Source organism: Erithacus rubecula, assembly GCF_903797595.1.
Source record: "Erithacus rubecula genome assembly, chromosome: 20".
NCBI classification, from domain to species: Eukaryota; Metazoa; Chordata; class Aves; order Passeriformes; family Muscicapidae; genus Erithacus; species Erithacus rubecula.
In genome coordinates, this window is record NC_136672.1 from 6,187,578 (window position 1) to 6,207,988 (window position 20,411).

General features: G+C 39.6%; 1 protein-coding gene across 8 annotated transcripts; it reads left to right on the top strand.

The window, feature by feature from the left end:
• The first annotated feature begins 736 nt into the window (after nt 1-736).
• LUC7L3 (LUC7 like 3 pre-mRNA splicing factor) lies at nt 737-19,430 on the top strand. Of its 8 annotated transcripts, XM_079323757.1 has the most exons (13): nt 737-962; nt 7,160-7,226; nt 8,232-8,271; nt 8,490-8,634; nt 9,597-9,671; nt 9,758-9,862; nt 10,934-11,095; nt 11,498-11,781; nt 12,297-12,457; nt 17,222-17,362; nt 17,468-17,573; nt 17,990-18,055; nt 18,906-19,430. In XM_079323757.1, exons 1-12 carry the CDS (start codon nt 864-866, stop codon nt 18,012-18,014), a joined length of 1,410 nt encoding a protein of 469 aa, XP_079179883.1. In that variant the 5' UTR covers nt 737-863; the 3' UTR covers nt 18,015-18,055; nt 18,906-19,430. The 8 variants fall into 8 exon arrangements, 5 of the variants coding, with proteins under 5 accessions (XP_079179883.1, XP_079179882.1, XP_079179884.1 ...); XR_013776549.1 differs by having other exon boundaries at nt 17,468-18,055; XM_079323756.1 differs by having other exon boundaries at nt 17,990-19,430.
• Nucleotides 19,431-20,411: the final 981 nt, after the last annotated feature.

The following is a 20,411-nucleotide window of genomic DNA, read 5'->3' on the forward strand; positions in this document are numbered from 1 at the left end:
GACGTTCAAAACGATGTTGAGTAATTGGGAAATAGTTGACAATTGCTATGTGAAATTCAGTATATATCGAGTACAAAGTCACATCTAGAAAGGAAAACAAAATGGGCTGGTTCCATGGCCAAAGAGTAAGATTTATGTTACACATGCAGGACTTCTATTCTCCCTCAGCCTGTCAAACATGGGGACAGGCTCTCCAGAGAAGTGTTCAAAAAACGTGTAGATATGGCACTTGAGGACACGTTTTATTGGTGAGTGTGGTGATGGCTGGACTGGATGACCTTAGAGGCCTTTTCCAACCATAAGGATCCAACAATTGCCTGAATTCCTCTGGGAACATGCACGGCTGGAGGCACTCAGGGCCGGCGCACTTTCTCCTGCCAGGATGAAGTTTTAAAGTAAGTCACCCACTTCTCTGGCTGACTGTGTCCTGCCAGGATGCAGAGGGACCGTGACACGGCTTCAGCTGTGCCCAGGCCCGTGTCCTCAGCCTGCAGCCATGCGAGGCCACCAGCCCCGTGTGTGTGCGCTGTCCCCGCGCTCTGCCGCCGCACCGGGCCAGACACTGTCGTGACAGGTCACGGCCTGCAGTGACAGCACGGGCAGCCGGACACTGCCGCTGATGACACCTCAGTGGGCAGGACAGCGTGTGTGGCAGCCGCTGCCCCTCAGGCGGAGCCACACGCGGTTCCGCGTCCCGCCGTTCCGCCGTGAGGGAGCGGAGCGCGGCGGGCTCGGCCCGCGCGGTGCATTGTGGGCAGGGCCAGCCGCCGCCGCCATTTTGTCTCTGTCAGGCGCGGCGCGGGCGGTCGGGGCGAGGCGGCCGAGCTGGTGTCTGGCGAGGAGCGTTCGGCCCGCAGCTCACGATGATATCGGCCGCCCAGCTCCTCGATGAGCTCATGGGCCGGGACAGGAACCTGGCCCCGGATGAAAAGCGCAGCAACGTGCGGTGGGACCACGAGAGCGTGAGTGCAGCGGGGCCGCCTCTCACCTCCCTCCTTCGTTGCTCTCGCACGCTGCGCGGGGCCGGGGGTTTGCCGGAGCGACATGGGCGGCTTCTGTCAGGCGGAGATAACTGCGGGCAGGGGGAGGAGAGAAGGGCTGGGTGCCGGCCGGAGCGGGGGTTCCGCGTGGTTTGTCGGGGTGCTGGGCCCTGCATGCGGCCTGGGGCGAGCCGGGCCTGGGCTGCGCGGGAACAGCGGCGAGAATCGCTGAGGAGGAGGAGAGGGAGGAAGATCCCAGCACAGGCGGGAGGGACAGCCCCGCTGTTCGCCTCTCTGCGGGGAAAGCTCTGCCCTCCGGCGATAACGCAAACAGGGGTTGCCATAAGGCTGGTGGTGGCGGAGGTCGGCCTTTGGAAACACAGAAATAAGGTGGAGCGGTTAGAGGAATTCAACATTTCTGAGTAGAAACTGCTGATTTGCACGAAGGGGGATGAGACAGATGTTCTAGTTTTAGGAGATAAAAGTCTCTGGATCTGTTCCTGAGGGTGGTGTTGTGGGGGGAAAAAGAGGCACGTACCGACTTTAATGTTTGGAGGTTGTACTACAAGGAGAGACCATAAGACTTTGGAAAGTGAAGATTTGATTATTTCCATATTTCTTCACTCAGAGCAACCTGCTTGGGACGGACACTAACCTGAACAAGGCTGTTTAGGAAAACTTATGTACTTTTGTTTATGCGGTGTTCATTCATTTTCTACAATAAGCATCCCAAACGAGGCAATGTTGTTGTTACTATTGTTATTGTCAGATAGGGTTTCTCCACTGACTGAGCTTTAATAAGTGAGGAGTTAATTTTGGTTATCGTAGTTGAATTGTAAGTTATTTCAGGAAAACTCAGTGGTACCTACAGAGTTCCTATAGCTGCTGCTTTGGGAGAGTTGAACACTGATGAATTTTTAAATTTTATTTTCTCCTGTTCATTATACCTTTTTTAGTTATGCCTAATGTTAAAAGAAAGTGTCAGTTTTAAGTGATAGGAATTGCTGTGATTTAAGCTGCACATTTAGCTTTTCTCCCCTTAGTATTTGCTTGGAGTCTTTATTTGGGAGGAGGGAGAAATGCTTGAGTTCGGTTGTTCTAAATTGCATCTTAGTCAAAGACATGATTTCATGTTTTTATATGGGATTTAGGTCAATTTAAAGGAGGATAATACTTGTTTGAATTTGTTTGAATTGGTTGAATTTGCATGATCTTAGGACCAATTCCTCATTTACCTTAGATTTTTCAAATGTGAGGAGCCATTCCCTCCCTTGAAAAGTGCTGCTCTGTAGGTAAGCAGTACAGGTCAGGAAGGAGTTGTGAGTTAAGGAAGTTTTCATGACCTTGTTTATGTGTTTCTAGACTTACTTCATTAAGAAAATAATTCAGTTAGATATTTTCCTTTGATTGTGAATTTAAAATTAGGAAAAGTTAGATGAAATATATGAAATACAAGGTGGATAACTTGTAATTGGTTTTGTTTATTCATTAAGGTGAGAAAGACTTCTTAGTTGGTTTTTGTTTTCCCCATCATTCACTTCTAATAACTTCAGATTACTTTCTTCATCTTCACATGTACAAATCTCAGAACATTTTCAGTTTTTCCTTTCACTTTCAACTTTAGGCTGAAGAGTTTGACTGTAACCAAAGGACTTTGTCTCTAAGCTGTTCAGTTTTGTTTTAGAAACAGGGCCTTGTGTCTCGTTCTCAGTTCTCTGACAGTTCAGAAAGTGAGAGCTGTCCTGTGTCTGAGAGCAGTGAGAAAGTTACAGGCTTAGGGTCGAGCCTTCAGTCCTGCAGGAGCTGCTGCTGTGTGCTCTGATTCTGCTTTTATTTGTGATTAAATACAACCTTTCTGCAAAGAATGTTTTCCTAGGTTCCTATGGTCAACTGATGAGTTCATAAAACCCAGCAATTACTGCTGTTAAACACGTGTCTCACTTTGTCACTTAAAGATTAAATTTGCAATGCTGACATGTTTTAAAAGACAGGAAATGCAGGTAAGATTCCAGAGGTACCATTAATTCCTCTGCCTGCTGTCCTGCTTTTCAGGTGAAATACATGTGCTAATGTAATTTCTTTTGAGATTAGACAGGGATCAACATGCAACCTGCTCAATGCCAGCATGTTGTATTGATCCCAAAGTGTAGGATTTTGTCACATTTCTTCAGTTGAAGATTATCACAAGAAGCTCATCTGTATTTTGCTTATTACTTGGAGATTGCATTAATGTGGCTGTCACAAACTGGAGGGTGGAAGTGGAAAGTGTGGAAGCAGAGAGTGTGATAGCTCAGTGTGTGATTTATTTGCTTTGCCAATGAACCATGTCGATCATATATTAAAAAAGCATTTGTAGAGCTTAAGTTCTTACTTTAAAGCTTCCACATTATTAAAGCCTTTAATCTTTAAAAATTGGAATCCCACCGTGGTATATTTCAGTGTGATGGCACGTCCTTAGGTGTTCAATCCTGGTTTTGGCAAAAAGGCTTTGTTTTGTGTGCAGGAAGAAATTATTACTATCGTATATTTTAGTATTTCTGCTTACTAGCATGTATTTATATGTTCTATATTTTTCTTTATTGATTCACACCTTCCTGCTTTAAAAGCTGCACAAAGCAAGTTCTTATGGAAATAGGGACTGCATAGGAGTTCTGAGGCACAACACAGCCCAGCAAGGGCTGCCCATGCTCCTGCAGGTTTGAATTTTTGATGCTTCTTCAAGGCAAATTCTGGTTTTTTAGAAAGTGGAGAGGGGTGAAGAAACAAATGCTGTTAGAGACAAATGGCTGTGAGCAATCATCTCTGATAATGCAGTTTCTCAAAATGTAGGTTTGTATTCAGAGTCTGATGGAATGGTTTTAGCTATTTATGATGTGTTGTGCTTTTGCTTTTATAATGCCAGCAACCTAAATTGCTTTGTATCTAGGTAGAATTTAAGGATTTAATCCTGCAGGGGACGAAGGGAGAGGACTTAACCTTCCATTACTAATACTCTTCCAAAAACAAATAACATTTATCTTTAAGAGTGGGTTGGGAGAAGGGCTGATGTTTGTTTGGGTTTGGGTGGGCGGGCATTGCTCTTAAAATGTCTGCTGCGTGTAAGCTTTAATGAATTCAAAGAACTCAGCTATGAGAAGGAATTTACTAGTTTTAATGTGGAAGCATTAACAATATAGAGCTGTCAGTAGCTTCTTTGTGTGGGAAAGCTTTGAACTGCTTCCCAAACTCCAATTGAGCTTGCAATTCTTGCTGTTAACTTAGTGGACTTGGATGTGAAGGATGTGAATTTCCCACCTGCAAGAGATTTCAGAGATCAGTGAATTTGTGGTGAAGAAGTGGAAAGTTCCAGGCATCACTGTTTGTTGCAGTCTTATCAAAATGTGAGCACTCAGGAGCTTTGAGACCCAAGCTGTGGCTTATCCTGCAGCAGCAGTTTGACACTTTCATGTTGCACCTTCTCACTAGCAGAGTTGTCAGACTCTGCAGTATAATTCTGCAAAAAGGAGTAAATGCTTTTTACCTGCAAAGGGAGTTATGCCTACCAAACTGCCTATTATGGGATGTGTTTGCATATACTTGTGATGAGTGCAGCAGCCTGATAAACCATCAGTTTTTGGATGAGTGGTGCCAGCTGAAACTTAGCTCTGTTTCAGTCCTTCAGTGGTTCTGTGATGCTTAAGCCATTCTTACTGTTCCCACTCAGCTCTGATTCCTCAGGATTGATGGGAGGTGTAGTTGATGTTCAGCCTGGGAAGGCAGGTGTTACACTCAGTGCAGCTGAGCTGGAATGTTCTGTTTTCCTATTGAAGCAAACTCATTTGAGCAGCACAATGAAATAGGTGTGAGAGGGGAAGAAAATCAGTTCAACCACAGTGGTTGGAACCACTCTGAAATGAGTATTTTTCTGCAGGCTGCTTCCTAGGAGAGAATGTCACTGAGTGCCATGCTAGGGCTAGAGTGGCAGCACCTAGAGCTGGTTAGGAGAAATTTATGGCAGCTTTTTGGTGTGTTTGTGTGGGTTTTGTCATTATTTTGGGTTTGAGATTTTTTGTTTGAGGTTTTTAATATATAAATATTAATACTGTGTGTGGCATGTTTAAACCTCATATTTTAGTATTGGTTACTGTGACTTTTGGCTGTAACCATCAGTTCATAAAAAGAGGATTTTCCTAGTAGTTGTGTTTTGTAATAATTGTAATTCTGGTTTTCATTGAGGGTGGGCTTTTTGATTTCTTTGGTTCATCATACTTTTAATTACTTTTCCTTTGCTTCTTTTGTTGCTGTTAGTTTCTAAACTATTACAGGCCAGTTTCCCTAATTTTTTGATTGGTAGAAGATATTCTACGACCCTTTTAACAGTATGGTATGGTCAGACTGTCATTACTGTTCTCTCTGTGTCTTAGGAAATTGTATAATCCATCTCTGAAATTTTTTGGGAAGTGTGTTTCCACTGATCTTTATATCTGGATGTGAGTATAAGAAAATGGAAGAAGAAGAGAATGTATAGATAAATTATTTTTATGGACTAGTACAGAAATCCATCCCAGAAACTGCTCTTTTGAAGCAACTCTGTAGTAAAACAAGGAATATTGCAGCTTTTAGGGAAGAGCAGATTCTGAAACCAGATTTTGTCCAATAACTTTCTCCTTCCTTCTGAGAAGAAGAAAAAAAGGTCATTTCACATGTTTTCTTAACTATTCTTGGTAAATTGCTTCAGATAGGTACCAGTGTCCAAACCTGGATCATGGGAGAAATATTCAAATTGCATAAGAGATTTGTTTGTTTGTGTTTCTTGTCTGTGGTTTGTTAATAGAAAGCCTGATTGTTTTTCTGAGTAATCTGTAAAGCAGTCAGTAGAGTTTTAACTTCCATAGCCTGATTTGCAGTCTGGCAGTTAGCTTGGCAAAAATCAGGCTGATCTCATTTGACCAATGGGTATCACAGGCTTTTCAGTGAGGTGGTGGTGTTGGAGCCTCTCTCCTCACCCCCCTTTCTTCAAATATTTCAGTTTGTATCTTGGGACATAAGATACTGCAAGTGTGTCCACTGCACATGTGAGAGGATTGGAACTAGGCTGTAATGCAGTCACAGTTAATAGATTTGCCAAAAATTAGAAGCTGGTGTAATGTAAAGGAAGTGGTGGAAAAATGTCCAGGCTGGTTTTGGATTTACACCTTAATTAGTGGCAGTCACATCTGTGTGAAGGGTCTAATGAAAAGTTAATTATTTAAGATTGTTTTGAAGTTAGGGGTGAAAATGTTTCTTATTCTACTCTTATGGCAGTTCTGATGGATGGACAGGAGATATTTCTGTGTTACAAACTTCAGGAACTGACCAACTTGACTAACTAAGCTCATGGGTGGTGAGAGTGAATAATCTTTTTAACAAAAGCTGGTTTTGTCCCTTCTTATTAACTTTACTGATCACAGGTTTGTGGTTTTTTGAACTTTCTAGTGGTCTTTTTGTGTTATCAGAAAAAGAGCCTGAGTCAATAATGTAAAACCAGACTGTGCAGAAACAAACCAAACCCTTTCTAGCAAACCAGGTTACAATAAATGTCTTCACTGCCTTAGGAGCTATATCATGTCTTGTTACTTGTCTTAAAGTAGGGAATTGTAAAAGCATTGGAACGGGAAAGCTTCTGGATCATTCTCAGTCTTTAATTGCCATCAAAGTCCTTGGGGCAGGAGCTGATTGGAGTGCAGGTGGCTCTGGTGCTCAGGCCAGTAGCTCTGAGGAAATGAAGGCTGAACACAGAGTTGTCCCAGGCAAGCAGAGAAACTTGTTCCATGGTCCATGGCAGTTGTTCTCACCTCTTGTGGCTTTTCACAGTTAGGAATTTCACTGAAGCTTATCAAACAGTCCAATCTGATTTCATTGCTTTCCTTTGGAAATATTTATATTTATAAATTGATGGCACTTTCTTCTAATCTTAAGCTTTTAGTGGTAAAATTAAGAACTGTTGCTGTTGCAAGGAAATGTAAGATTTTTGGTGTTATATTATCAAGATGCATCTTGTAGCACTTACTGCTGCCAAGGAATATAGAGGGTGTGTAAAGCTTTTAGAAATTTTACTATGTTCAAAGGAAACATTATCACTGTGTTTTAGAAATAAAAGTGATTACATAAAATTTTCAATTCAGGAGGCAAAAAATGATGCCTGTTTCTTTCTTTGTCAGGTTTGCAAATACTACCTTTGTGGCTTTTGCCCAGCTGAATTATTTACAAATACCCGTTCTGATTTAGGTAAGTTTACAAGTCATGGCATTTTTATTCAGTTAAAAGTAATTACAGTTAAGCTTTTGTTTGCAAACTATGTTTTTATTGTTAATTGCTGTGTCAAAAGACTTAGGGTCGTTTTTTTAATTTTTTCATTTCAACGGTTGCCAGTGATACAGTATGCTAAAAGTAATATTTGTTCCAGATCCTACTTTGTCTAAATAAAAAAAAAAAAAAAACTTCTTAACACTTTTTTCTTGCTGTATAAGCTGAATTACAGTTTGTGGGGTACTTTTCTCCTTCTCACATGTCAGTTTCTAGTTTGGATTATTCTTCCTCGAATTTGACCTATTTTTGTGTGAGCATACATTATTGAGCTGCTTTCTTTTAGAGACTCACTTACTGTAATAGTTATTTCTGAAGATCAGCTCTAAATTACTGATAGTTTTCAAGTGATGGCTACATGTACCATGTAGTTTGGAGATGGTAGCTTAGCAAAACCAGACTTCTTGTCTTAGTTATTTTCTAAGTCTGTTGAAGAGTTTGAGAGTCTGGGGAAGTTGAGGAATATTTTAACACCTTCATGAGCTCAGGGCACATACCTCCTAATTCACTCCAAAGATGTATGCTTTAAGTAGTCAGTGTGTTGCAGAAAACCCTGGAAATTAGAAAGTGCCTGAGGAAATTACCCTTCATAGGTAGTTTTTCTTTTTTTTGTTTTTTTAAAGGCCCAAGTGTTTAGGATATTACAATGTTTCTTTCTATTTACTGATGTAAAACTAGATTTAGAAATTCTATTTTTATGAAGACTTCATATTTAGAGTCTCTTTAGGTTTTATAATTACTAAATGATGTTGGCATTCTTTAATGTGTCTTTTGAGCTCCAAGCAAAGGAAGCAGAAAGGCAGAAGCATAAAAGTCCTTGGGAAATGTTTATAGCCCTGCTCTGTCATGGTACACAAACAAATGCTGGTGGAATATGAATGCAGCATTTAGGAATGCAAACTTAAGCTTTTTGTTTTGTCTTCTTAGGTCCTTGTGAAAAAATTCACGATGAAAATCTGCGCAAACAGTAAGTTTGTTGTTTGATGTGTTAAATCCAGTTTCTGGTATCTTTGAAATTTGTTAGTAGCAACCCGAACATTACCAATTACTTGCTCTTTTTATTTGCATAAATTTATTTAAATATACAATATTTTCTTACTTTGAGCAAGAATTTATAATGCTGTGTCATGTTACTTAGCTTTCATCTATTATGGGCTGATGTGAGGTTTCTTTTTGAAATCTCAGGTATGAGAAGAGCTCTCGGTTTATGAAGGTGGGCTATGAGAGAGACTTCCTGCGCTATTTGCAGAGCTTGCTTGCAGAGGTGGAGCGCAGGATCCGGAGGGGCCACGCTCGTTTGGCACTGTCACAGAACCAACAGTCTTCTGGGGTGAGTCTGCAAGAGTCAGGGAGGCAGCTTTTCCTGTCAGAGCATCTGCAGGGTCCTGTCTGTTCAGGTAAAACTTACTGTTATCCAGAAGATTCCTGATCAATGAGATTTTTCGTCTGTTAGCCAGCAGATCACATCTGGCACTGATGGATGAGCTCTCTCTGTGCTCACCATCTCTTGTTTCCTCAGAATGAGTGTCTGTTCTCTCCCTGTCAGGTGTTGTCTTTGCCCTCACAATCTCAGTTTACCTTCTGTCCATTTGTTGCACATTCCTCCTTCCCTGCACTAGCAAGCTGTATCTTATCCCCTGATGGATTTGGAGCAGTGACTGTGGCCAGTGCTCTGTGAGTTTTGTTACTGCCAGGACAGCCTTGCTCCTTTCTGCTGCCCCACCTCACTGTTCTGTGCAAAGTCCAGTTGCTTCAGAAGGAGCTGTGGACAGTATTCAGTCAAGAGATACCACTTGTGGAGCAGAGCAGAGGTGGGAGGGCAGCAACAAGTCTATTCTGGCAGCCTGCAGAGAGGACACTGCTAACAAATACATCTTTGAAGTCAGATTCTTTTCACATTTTACACTCAGAATTTGAATTAAAAGCCCATAGAACTTTTAAGTCATACTTGGATATCTGCACAGATAGGTGATAGCTGCATGAGAGTGTCAGAGTTTGAAGTTAAGACTTTAAATGCAGTTTTCTTACCTTTTATGGGCCATGACCTTGAACATTTTTGTTGATTTGGGAGGAACTTGTGTGACTAATCTGAATAAGCGTGGAGTAGATTTTGTTGAGGAGTGTTTTATCTTAGATTCTCATGGGAGAAGAGGCCAGGGGGAGGTTATTCCCAAAGCATCTCTGGAATATGAGAAGACACACATTTGTGTGTTTAAGCAATTTTAACAAAAGAAGGAAAAAAGCCCAACAAGGAAAGAAAAAAGCCCCAGTTCACTCTTGTACTTTTTGCAGGGAGCGGGCCCAACCGGTAAAAACGAGGAGAAGATTCAGGTGTTAACTGACAAAATTGATGTACTGCTTCAGCAGGTGAGTGCTTTTTAACCCCCATAAGAGTTCTCTCCCTTTTGTTACTTGATCAGAAATTAATCTTCAGTTTTTTTATTGAATTTTAGATTGAAGAACTGGGTTCAGAGGGGAAAGTGGAAGAAGCACAAGGAATGATGAAACTCGTTGAACAGTTGAAGGAAGAGAGAGAGCTGCTGAGGTCTACGACTTCAGTAAGTAATGTGTTTGTAGTTCTCTGAGACATATCAAAATTTGGTGCACAGTACATTCTGAATAACCTTGTCCTTCCACTGAAGGCATGCAAGGTCTATGCAGAATTTATTACATAGTAACAGGACATTTGGCTGTGTTATTCCAGTGTGTTGATGGGGCATTCTGCCTTGAGAGTGGGCTTCCTGCACACAAATTGTGACATTATTCACCCAGCAGTCCTGGAGGACAGCTTGCACCTTCCTCTAGTTGAGGTGCCAGTTAAACTTTGCCCTGTAGCCTCTGCAATATAATTCTACTGAACTACCAGTGTGACTGTTACAGAAAGCCCTTGGGTCAGGGCTGTGACTGGAGACAGGAAACTGTCTGACTGTAGCCACAGAAGCCAGAGGAAATGTTTTAATTATCAAATTCTTGTTAATAAAAAGGAGCTTAAGTATAAGATTTTATTTTGGTTTTTAATGAATGCTCAAATCGAGATTCTTGTTTTATTTTTTAAGAGCTCTTAAATGTTGCATGCAGTGTGTTTATGTCCATGTGGTATGATTCATGAACATTGCACAGCAATAATCACCTGGGTTCATGTTGAAATTTCAGTGCACTTCTCATCTGTCTGTTGAAACAGTGGTTTGACCACCATACTTCTAAATAGAAGCCAGTATTTATTTTTGTTTTTCTTTATGGAGTATTCTAGCCTTTTGATTCCTTGAGGTATATTCCATGGTAATTCTGCAGCTCCTGACATTTCAGTTGATGCCAAAGAAATCTTAAAATTGAAAAAGAAAGCTTTAAAACTTCTTCAGTTTTTCTGGTATTGCAAGGGAGCTGCAGATATGATTGTGTACATGTTAATGTACAGTGAGTAATGGTTTCTCATGGACCCCTTCTATGTGAGAATGGGCATAGGGTGGCCTCTTTTCTCCTTATTTACTGTGATGGGTGCAGTGCTCCAAAGGCAGATGTGATTTCAGCTTTCAGTACAACCTGGGATTTAACAATAGTAACATAGGGTTCTAAACCTTTTCACTGACTAAAACTTTCCTTTTGCCTTATCAAATAATACTCTTTTTCAGACAATTGAGAGCTTTGCAGCCCAGGAAAAACAAATGGAAGTTTGTGAAGTTTGTGGAGCCTTTTTAATTGTGGGAGATGCACAGTCCAGGGTAGATGACCACTTGATGGGAAAGCAGCACATGGGTTATGCCAAAATAAAAGCTACTGTAGAAGATTTAAAAGTAAGTATTTCCTCCAGGTATTGAAATGAAAAATGCTTGGAGGCTTACTAATGCACATAAAAGGCTGTCCAGTGGATTTTCTTAGGAGGATAAAACACTCCAAGAAATAGAATCCTGCACTGTGCTTTCATTGATGTAATTTGTTGTGACATTAGATGCAAACAAAGATGTCAATTCAGGTGGGGATTTTTAAAGAAATGTAGTGTGGCCTCTGTTCTTGTGAGAGTGACAAGCAAAAAATTCTGCAAGACAAAGGATTTTCATTTCAGGGATTTTAGGAAGCCACTCCTTTGTTTGGAAAATAATACTGAACTGTTCTAAAAGTTTAGGCATTTACATCCTCAGAATCTATAAGCTTCTTGAGAAATCTTCATTTCTTCCTGTGAATTTTGTTTTTTTAAGGAAAAGTTACGAAAAAGAACAGAAGAGCCTGACCGTGATGAAAGGTTGAAAAAAGAGAAGCTAGAACGGGAAGAGAGAGAGAAAGAGAGAGAGAGGGAAAGAGAAGAACGGGAAAGGAAGAGACGGCGCGAGGAGGAGGAGAAGGAAAAAGAGAGAGCTCGTGACAGAGAGAGGCGTAAGAGGAGCCGCTCCCGGAGCAGGCATTCCAGCAGGACCTCCGACAGGAGGTGCAGCCGCTCACGAGACCACAAAAGGTCAAGAAGCAGAGAAAGAAGGCGAAGCAGGTACCTGTGTGTGTGTCTTCATGTAACTTTGCAAAAGGTAAAATTCTTGTGGGGGCTTGTTCTGTCAGCCTGAGTCACATCACTGATCGGTTAGCTTCACTTAGGTCTTGCTTCTTAAGCAAAGACACACCTTACTGCTTCTAAGGATAAACAAGTTTTTGCTGAGTGTTGCTGTCTTCTCTCCAGTTTTGGAAGCTGACACCATAGTGGCTTTATGAGGGTACTTTCAACAGACAAAGAGTGTTCCCAAAGATAGGGTCTTGTTTCTTTCTTCACTTGGTGTTTATTTCATGGTGGTAGATCCTTCTAAGCTGTGTAGTTGAGTGTTTGAGTAAATGAAGAGGGTAATATGAAACCAACTCTTATGTACTGGGAAATATTTATATACAATATGTTAAGACTTGGTTTCTGCAGATAGTCACTGTATGCAAATTGCTGCTGTTTTACTGTTTTATATTCTGAGTTTTAAAATAGCAGCTGAGATCCACATTTTGAAATTCTCTCTGAATGTTCAGGAGTCGTGACCGGAGGAGAAGCAGAAGCCATGATAGATCAGAAAGGAAACACAGGTCTCGGAGTAGGGACAGGAGACGGTCAAAAAGCCGGGATCGGAAATCCTACAAGCACAGAAGCAAAAGCAGAGAGAGAGAACAAGACAGGAAGTCAAAAGAAAAAGGTATGTTTGTGTAAGGACTGAGTTCTTAGCAACTTCTGAAACTAATCTATTTTTAGGGTCTCAAAAGCTGTTAGCTTTTCAAATAATGACTGAATGTTCTTAATACCAAATCAAATATGGTTCTGAAAGCTGTGTGTGTTGTTGGGAGCAATTGGAAGCATTTTGTTCTTTCCAGTTACCATTACTGCACGTGTGTGCATACCTACACCCCAGTGTCCTTCTCTTACCTGTTTACTTTGTCTGCAGATGAAGTGTGCAAGGATTTTTTTATATATTTTAAGACCTCTTTACCTTTAGAAAAATATAAGCCTGTCTTCATAATTTCCTAATGAATGTCTTATATTCCTACTCTCAGTGGATATTTGCAGTCACCCTTTGCAGGTACATGTTTTGTGGGGGATTGGTACCTGGCTTGTCACCTATACCATCTATTGCTTCTCAACACTATCATGTTTCCTTTGTCACCTTTTTAACAGTGTTTTTAAGTTTTTTTCCTAATCTGTCAGTGCAGTCCAAGATAAATAATTGCAAAATCTCTATGATGCTCTAAATGACAATTTATTCCTTCTCCTGAGTCTCCTGCTCTTCCCCCCCCCCCCTCCCTTCTCACTTTTTTTTGTTTGTTTGTTTAAACTAAGTGAGTTTTGCTTTGTCAGTATTCAGGTGAGTCTCAACAGAAAGCTGTGTTAGTCCTTGGAAAGGTTTTGTAGCTGTACATGCCATGTGCCACAGTGTTCATGGTGACTCACTGCTTCACCAGAGGCTGAAGCTCACAAACTTTAAGTAGGATTACAGAGAGCTACAGTGTGAACTGTAGATAGACATTTTGTGAGAAGATACTAATTCACTGTTACTGCTAAATTTCCCCATTTAAAAATCTTCTGGAACTTCTGTAGGAACCTAGTACTTCTGGCTCTGGTGGGGAGCTGACTAACGGCCAGTCTGAAACAGCCACCCCACTTCAAGGGCTGATCATCAGTAATGGATGAAACAATTGTGTTTCTAAGGTACTTTTGAGGTTCTGGAATGAAAGGTGCTCTGTGCATGTGTCTGGGTTGCCTAGGCCTGTCTGCTTGACCCTTCTCCATATTTATCCAGTGGATTGGTTGCCAAAATGTTGGTAATGCTTCATGTATTTCTCTTCCCTGACTTCCTTGGACTGTTTCAATTCTATGGTTTATACTGTGGGGCACCTTTAGTATTGATTCTTCTCTCATTTTCCTTTGCCATGTAAGAGAGTGGGTTTTGTTGCTTGCTCATTGGCAGTGGAAATGATGCACAGGCTTTAAACTCTGATTCAGTGTTGTAGCCTCAATCTGTCCATTTATTGTTGTTCCTACCTGATACTGTGCCTTTTTTGCCTGCTTTATGAACAGATTTCTGGTACTTGGTCAAGAATGTCCTGTTCTGAATGTGTGTATCTATGCATATAAATAACTGTTTTCTTATTTATTCAAATTTGGTCTGGTTTTGAGCTTTTCAGTCCTTTCCTTAATCTTCCCATAAACAGAGGAGCTAGTGAACTTCCTTCAGCATCTCAAATATTTTTAGTTTTAACTTTACTGATTTCCTTGCTGGCTGTTTTATTTGCTGCTTGCTACTTTCTTCCACCAGAAATGAGAACAGTGAGGTGATGCTATGAGCTGCGATGAAAATCCCACCTGGGAAAATCAATTACTTTTTTTGACTGTGCCATCCTAACATTTGTAAAAACACAAATAGGCCTTAGAGCAGGACTGTAATGCTGAAAAAAATTGTGATTTTTCCCTTTGTTGGGAAAATTTTTTAATAGAAAAAAATATAAAAGAGAAGGGGAGGAAGTAAAAAACAAATCCAGTAGTAGTTAATAAGGCAACACTGAATTTCTGTGCTGAAGCTTTAAGCACCATTGCATCCTCATATTTGCAATGTGGCACTGTAGGTGGGTAGTTAAGTATAAAGCTTTAGAGACTAATATATTTGAAGTATGTGGCTTTTGCACAATAGTAACTTTGAAGTTAAATCTTAACTTACTACATTGGGAATCCTGGCTTCAGAATCTACTTGTCTTTATAGCCATTACTGATCTGCAGTTGTAAAAGTAAGCAGCAAAGGCTGTAACTACTCATGGTAGTTCCTTTCATCTGGAAATCTCAGACTGCTTTATAAACATGAATATTAACACCAAAAAACCTCAAGGAACAGTTGCCCAAGACCTGTGTACAATTGCACATTAAATTAGTGCCACACTTTGAAAACTCAGAAGTCCTGGCTTTTTGTTCACTAAGATACTGTAGAAGACAGCAAGGTTATAAGAAAAAAGTATGTATAAAAATGGGGGCACTGATTTGTGACTCCAATTTCATGGTCAGGGATACCATTGCTAAAGAAAGGAGCCACCAGCCATAAACACTACCTGAGCACTAACTTAATATAAACCAGTAGAATGCACCTACTGTTCAAGCTAACAAGCTTCAGAGGAGATGGAATAAATAGGGGCTTTTAATAAAAGAAAAACTATTTTCCAAGTACCTTCATGAAGGGTTAATACTGGAATGGGCCTCTACTTTGGCTTGGCTATCTTCCCTAATCTGGATTCTGATACTTGTATAAAAATAATTATGATCATGTTTTAATGTTAGTGATTAAACCTCATTAAATACTGCCAGAACACCTCAGTAATACTAGATGTTATGTTTGGTTTTCTGAACAGCAAAGCAATTCACTTTGTTGTGATAGGAATTCTCACAAAACACATCTCAGTTGCCCACACAAACTCAATCAGAAAAATGTGCATATATTTAATCAGGAAGCAAAATCAGTATTTTGTGATTATACCTGATAGATCATAGCTGAAATAATACACCCAGTTTCAACAGCAAACTAATTTTATGTGCTCTCTTACTGATTAAAAATGCAGTGGAGGAACTTAACTTCTTGTAGATACTCTAGGGGTTGAAAAATTATTGGGCTATTTGTTGAATACACTTTTTCAGTTTTGCTTGGCAAACTAGAGGTTTGCTATGGTAAACCTATTTTAATACTGAATTTTTTAGAAGAGTTTGATCTTTCATACCACAGTTTATTAGGTTTTTTTAACCTTAAACAAAATTATCCTTCCTGACCACATTCAAGACACAAAACAAGACAGAACAAAACCCTGCACACTGCACATCCATAGGGCTATTAAGATCTACCATATCTACATAGGACAGAAGATAAGATTATTGGACTGACTACTAGTCCTCTGCGGGGAAACAAGACTACTATTCCTCAGTGGATCCACGTGTGCACCGGAGATACCTTTAAGACACAAAAAGAAGACTTTGTAACAAGGTTAGTTAGAGTGCAATCTACCTGCGGAGTTGGCAAAGGAGGGCAGACAGAGCCAAAGTGACTCAGTCCTTCAGTGAGCTGGGTGATGTTGCCATGTGCTTTCTCCAAGCACACTGCACTGGATGTGCTGCTGCAGGTGAATCCTCACTACTGGTGGCATTAGGCAGTGGCCCTCATTTTTCTGTGAGGGCTTTACCCTATCCTTTGGTAGTGTGTTGTAAAGCAAAGAAGTTGGGATGTCGCTGCTCTTTTAAAAAGCTTAATTTCTTGCTTTGTCTCCTGGAATATAAAAGTGTGCTATGCCAGTCTAGGTGATAATGTTATTTAAAATAGCTTTTTCAGAGTGCTCAATCTGTGTGTTCCTGTGTTGGGGATATATCTATCTATTTATATTATTTATTTTGATTGCTCGGATAGCAAGGAATCAGAAAAAAGAGCATGAATGTTGTTCTGTATGATGACATCTGAGAGGTTGGTTTTTTGGATTTTTTTTTTCTCTCCAGAGTGTCTTTACTGATCAAGAGTTGAATATTATGGTGTGAAATAATACAGCAGGAATTGGTATTTTTATTAAATTTGCAAATACTGAATTTACAGATGAGGCACGCAGCTCTAATACTGAATGTTTTTCTTCCCATGGAAATATTTTTACTTCTGGCTTCCTTCCTTCTTTGAAGATTGAGTTTTTAGTGTAGTAAATGGTTCAGTGAGATTCACAATTAATGATGAAATTGTGGGTTCCTTCCCCCACATCTTGCTGTTTCTTTGCCTTTGGAAAAAAATTGCTTTTTATATATCTTCCATGCTGTCTCCCCAAGACTGCTGTTTTTATAAAATTGAGAATTAATGCTGACAAATGTGCAGCTTCAAATTTAATGTTGATTGTCACTGATGTCCACCTTCAAAGCTGTCAGTGCTGAATATTGTTTTCCAAAGTATTTGATAGTTTGAGATTGCTAGTTTTTAATTGGCAAGTATCAATTTCTTTGATTATGCAGTCAAGCATTGTCCTACCACTCTTTCCTGATTCTCTTTCAAGAACCATAATTAGTAAGAATTACAAACCAAAGCAAGCCATACACAATCAGAAATCACAACTTGGGGACCAGAAGAGTCCCATAATAAGTAAGGAAGCCATGCACCATAATTACACATTTGCCTAACCTCTTTACCCCCAGTTTGTTCATTTTGACAGAGAGCTGAGTAGCTGCCTCTGTTAGGAGGTCTGACCTTTCTCCTCTTCCCCCACCCTGTACTGTCCCCTTCTACCTTTGTTTTGTCCCCTCTCCATTCTAGCATGGTAGTCTGAAGCTTATTTCTGTAACTTTTTGAGTATTACTGTTATTACTATTGAAAGTAATTGTCCCATGTTGTATGCAATATATATCTCACATGTGCAATGTTTGTTTTTACTTTGAAATCCATGGTCAATGTCTTCTTTCATGGCAGAAAAGAGGGGATCTGATGATAAAAAAAGTAGTGTGAAGTCCAGTAGTCGAGAAAAACAGAGTGAAGACACAAATACAGAATCGAAGGAGAGTGAGACTAAGAATGAGGTCAATGGGACCAATGAAGACATTAAATCTGAAGGTGACACTCAGTCCAATTAAAACTGATCTGATAAGACCTCAGATCAGACAGAGGTAAGTGCATTATTTCAAACTTTGATTAGGGCTTTTTGTTACTGTTTAACAGTGCAGCGTAAGTATGCACAGATGAAGATGGAACTAAGTCAAGTAAGAAGACAAACTAAAGCACCTTCTGAAGGAAATGACAGTGTAGTCCTGCAAAACATTTTGAGGTACATTGTTTTGTCTCAGCTATTTTGTAGCAGACTCGTGCCCCCATTAGTGTGCCTCTTTGGGACATATTTGTAATATAGTCACCATAACAAAATTAATTATCCTTTTTTATTTTTAGGGATTTTGTTATCTTTTTTTTTAAAAAAGGTTGAACTGGTTTTGTATTTAAGTCCATATTGTGTTGGTACATCAGCAGAAACTTTTGCTTAAATACTTAATATTCGAGGCACATGTTGGACTACTTTGTTTTCATATAAACTGCTAGTATTTCTTTGTCAAGGATGTTTCTAGTTTTTTTGCTTTATTGCCTTGCATTCTAATGCAGTTTGTTCTGTAACTCGAGAGCCAGTAGCATTGGATTGATGGAAGTGTAGGGTTTATGAATTATTGCAGCTGACTACCATACCTCACACAGCGTTGGTGTTGTGAGCGGCCCATGAAAAGCCAAATTAAAAATCAAGGATTCAGTCAAACTAAGCAGGTACTCATGCCAGGTACTCCTTTCTCTACCCACATCCATGTTTGAATGCTGTTGCCTGTAATCTTTAAGCTTACTGTTGTGTTTTTTGATTTTGAAGCTAGTGAAAAGGACTTTTTGTGTATTGTGTGAATACTGTAAATCTGATGTTAACAGAATGGAATTTTCTTTCAACTGTGTGTAGGGATGCAGTGCTGCCCAGAATTAGATATCTTTAAAGAGTTAAAAATGCAATAAACACTACATAATATTCGCCTTGTTACTTTCAATGCAATTCAAGTCTTTAAGAGGTATGTGCTTAATATTTCCTACTGTGTAGGAGCCTTTGCAGTCAGCCATAGCACAGAACAGTGCAATGCCTGGTAACAGGCTTGTAAGGCAGATGTAAATGCAGAGACAGGTGCCACCAAATGATGACAGTGTTGATGGCAGGAATGTATGCTGGAAACTGTGGGAAATGAAGCAGCTAAGCAATAGGCAATTACAGTACTGTATATTGAAAGGACAACTTGAAGTTTTTCCCCCATTTTTGACATAGCTTTCTTACAGAAGGTCTTTAGTTGTATTCCTGAAATAAGGAACTAACAGTGGAGATGACAGCTGATAAATGAGCTTCTTGCAACATAATTTGTTACTGTAGTTGCATTATGTATGCTAAGAACTCTTAAACATTTAATGTTGATATGAAACCATTAATGCTCTACATCATTGCTTCTAAAGCCAGTCATGTTCAATGGTGATGTTTCTGTAGAGTTAAGATGACAGCTAACAACTGGGCGAGTGTGTAGGAATGGTAAACAAAATGCTCCTAATGCTGTCTAATCGTCTGTTCTCCCAAAATTTTGCATTATAGGACTACTACATGAAGAGTCTGTGAAGACAGTGGAAGACAGCTTAAACTGAAGATCTGCTTTAAAATGAGGTGAAAGAAAGCTGTAGTGGCGTAGAAAAATATAAAGTTGAGTTAGAAATTTTTTTTTTATAAAATTTAATTCAGGACTGGTGTTTCCTCCCAGAGTTCAGAAAGATGTGTTGATAATAGCACATATGCTACTGAGAATATAAGTCCTGTATCTTTTTTTTTTTCTTTAAGGCTTTTTAAGATAAGAAACCAACATAACCTGAACACATGGCTTGCTCAGTGTTTAATTGCAAGTTTTCATTCTTGGACTTTAAAACACAAGAATAAATGTTTAGTATTTGTGTGAATCAAACTAAAATGAATCCCATTTTTACAACTAAGCAATTCCTAGCTTCTTGATATACGAGAAATGGAAATAAAGTATCTTTGAATTTCTGTTACAAACTTGATTGTCTCTGTCCTTGAACATTTAATATTAAATAAGCTTCTTTCCTAATAAATTATTCATGTCTTCAAGCTTAGTTCATTAATTTGGATGCTTAGTTATTCCGTGCTGTTTGTGGGGTTGAGGTGTTTTTGGTGCCATCAGGATTTAATTTCAGGCTTTTGCAGCTGTTGGGTTCAGTGTCTCCCCAAAAAGTGTCTTTTGCTGCAGTTTTTGAGATATTTTGTGAGACAGGGCTCAGCCTCTTCCTGGATGTGTTACTTCTTTCAGCAGTGAAAATGTTTGTCTTCCACCTTCCACTGCACTTACTTGTTGATTTGCATTTCCCCTTACTTTGCAAAAGTAAAAATGATAAAATGAGGTACCTCATAGTAGATTAGCTTGGGATTCACATTCTGACATGTCTCATAGGGGAATCTTTAATGCTTTGAAGATGAAGGAAAATTCTGTTTTGCAGAGCATAGGAAACACAGTGCCATTCTGCCTCCAGATTTGACTGTACAAGCATCTCTACAGAGATTGGTCTTTGTGAGAAGTATCTTCAGAGCTTGAGCCCACAATAAGTACCATCCCAGATTTTCTAGGAATGCTAGGCAAAAGGCAAGTAGCTCATTTCAGTAAGCACTGCTTACATGCTTTCTCAGTACTGGTTTTCACAGTCTTTAATTAGGTGTTAAAAATGGCCTAGGATTTCTCAAAGTTGCATTAAAATTTTAAAGTGTCCTGTCCACTCCAGAGTGATCTTCTTTACATCCTTCTACCCCCCACCCTGAAAAAAGAAGAGATCAAGGTATTTGAAATGAATGATACTTTAATATAAGTGAAGAGTAGCAATGTCAGTTCAGTACAAGTTTTTAGTGCAAACAAAAGTTGTCCTCGGAAGAACAGTAAGTTTTGTAAACTTAATCTCAGTTGCATTCCAACACTTCATTGTTCAAGGAAAAAGCCCAACAAAAACCAGTTAACATAACTAGTGTGTCTTAGAGTTTATCAAACTGCATAAAACATACAAAAATATTTCTCTGAATGCATAGATTTACTGTTATTACAGT

Coding starts and splice junctions, on each gene's coding strand:
- LUC7L3 (XM_079323755.1), top strand. CDS start 864: ATGATATCGGCCGCCCAGCTCCTCGATGAGCTCATGGGCCGGGACAGG. Junction 9,863..10,933: donor TGCTGAGGTCTACGACTTCA/GTAAGTAATGTG, acceptor ACTCTTTTTCAG/ACAATTGAGAGCTTTGCAGC. Junction 11,782..12,296: donor AGAGAAAGAAGGCGAAGCAG/GTACCTGTGTGT, acceptor CTGAATGTTCAG/GAGTCGTGACCGGAGGAGAA.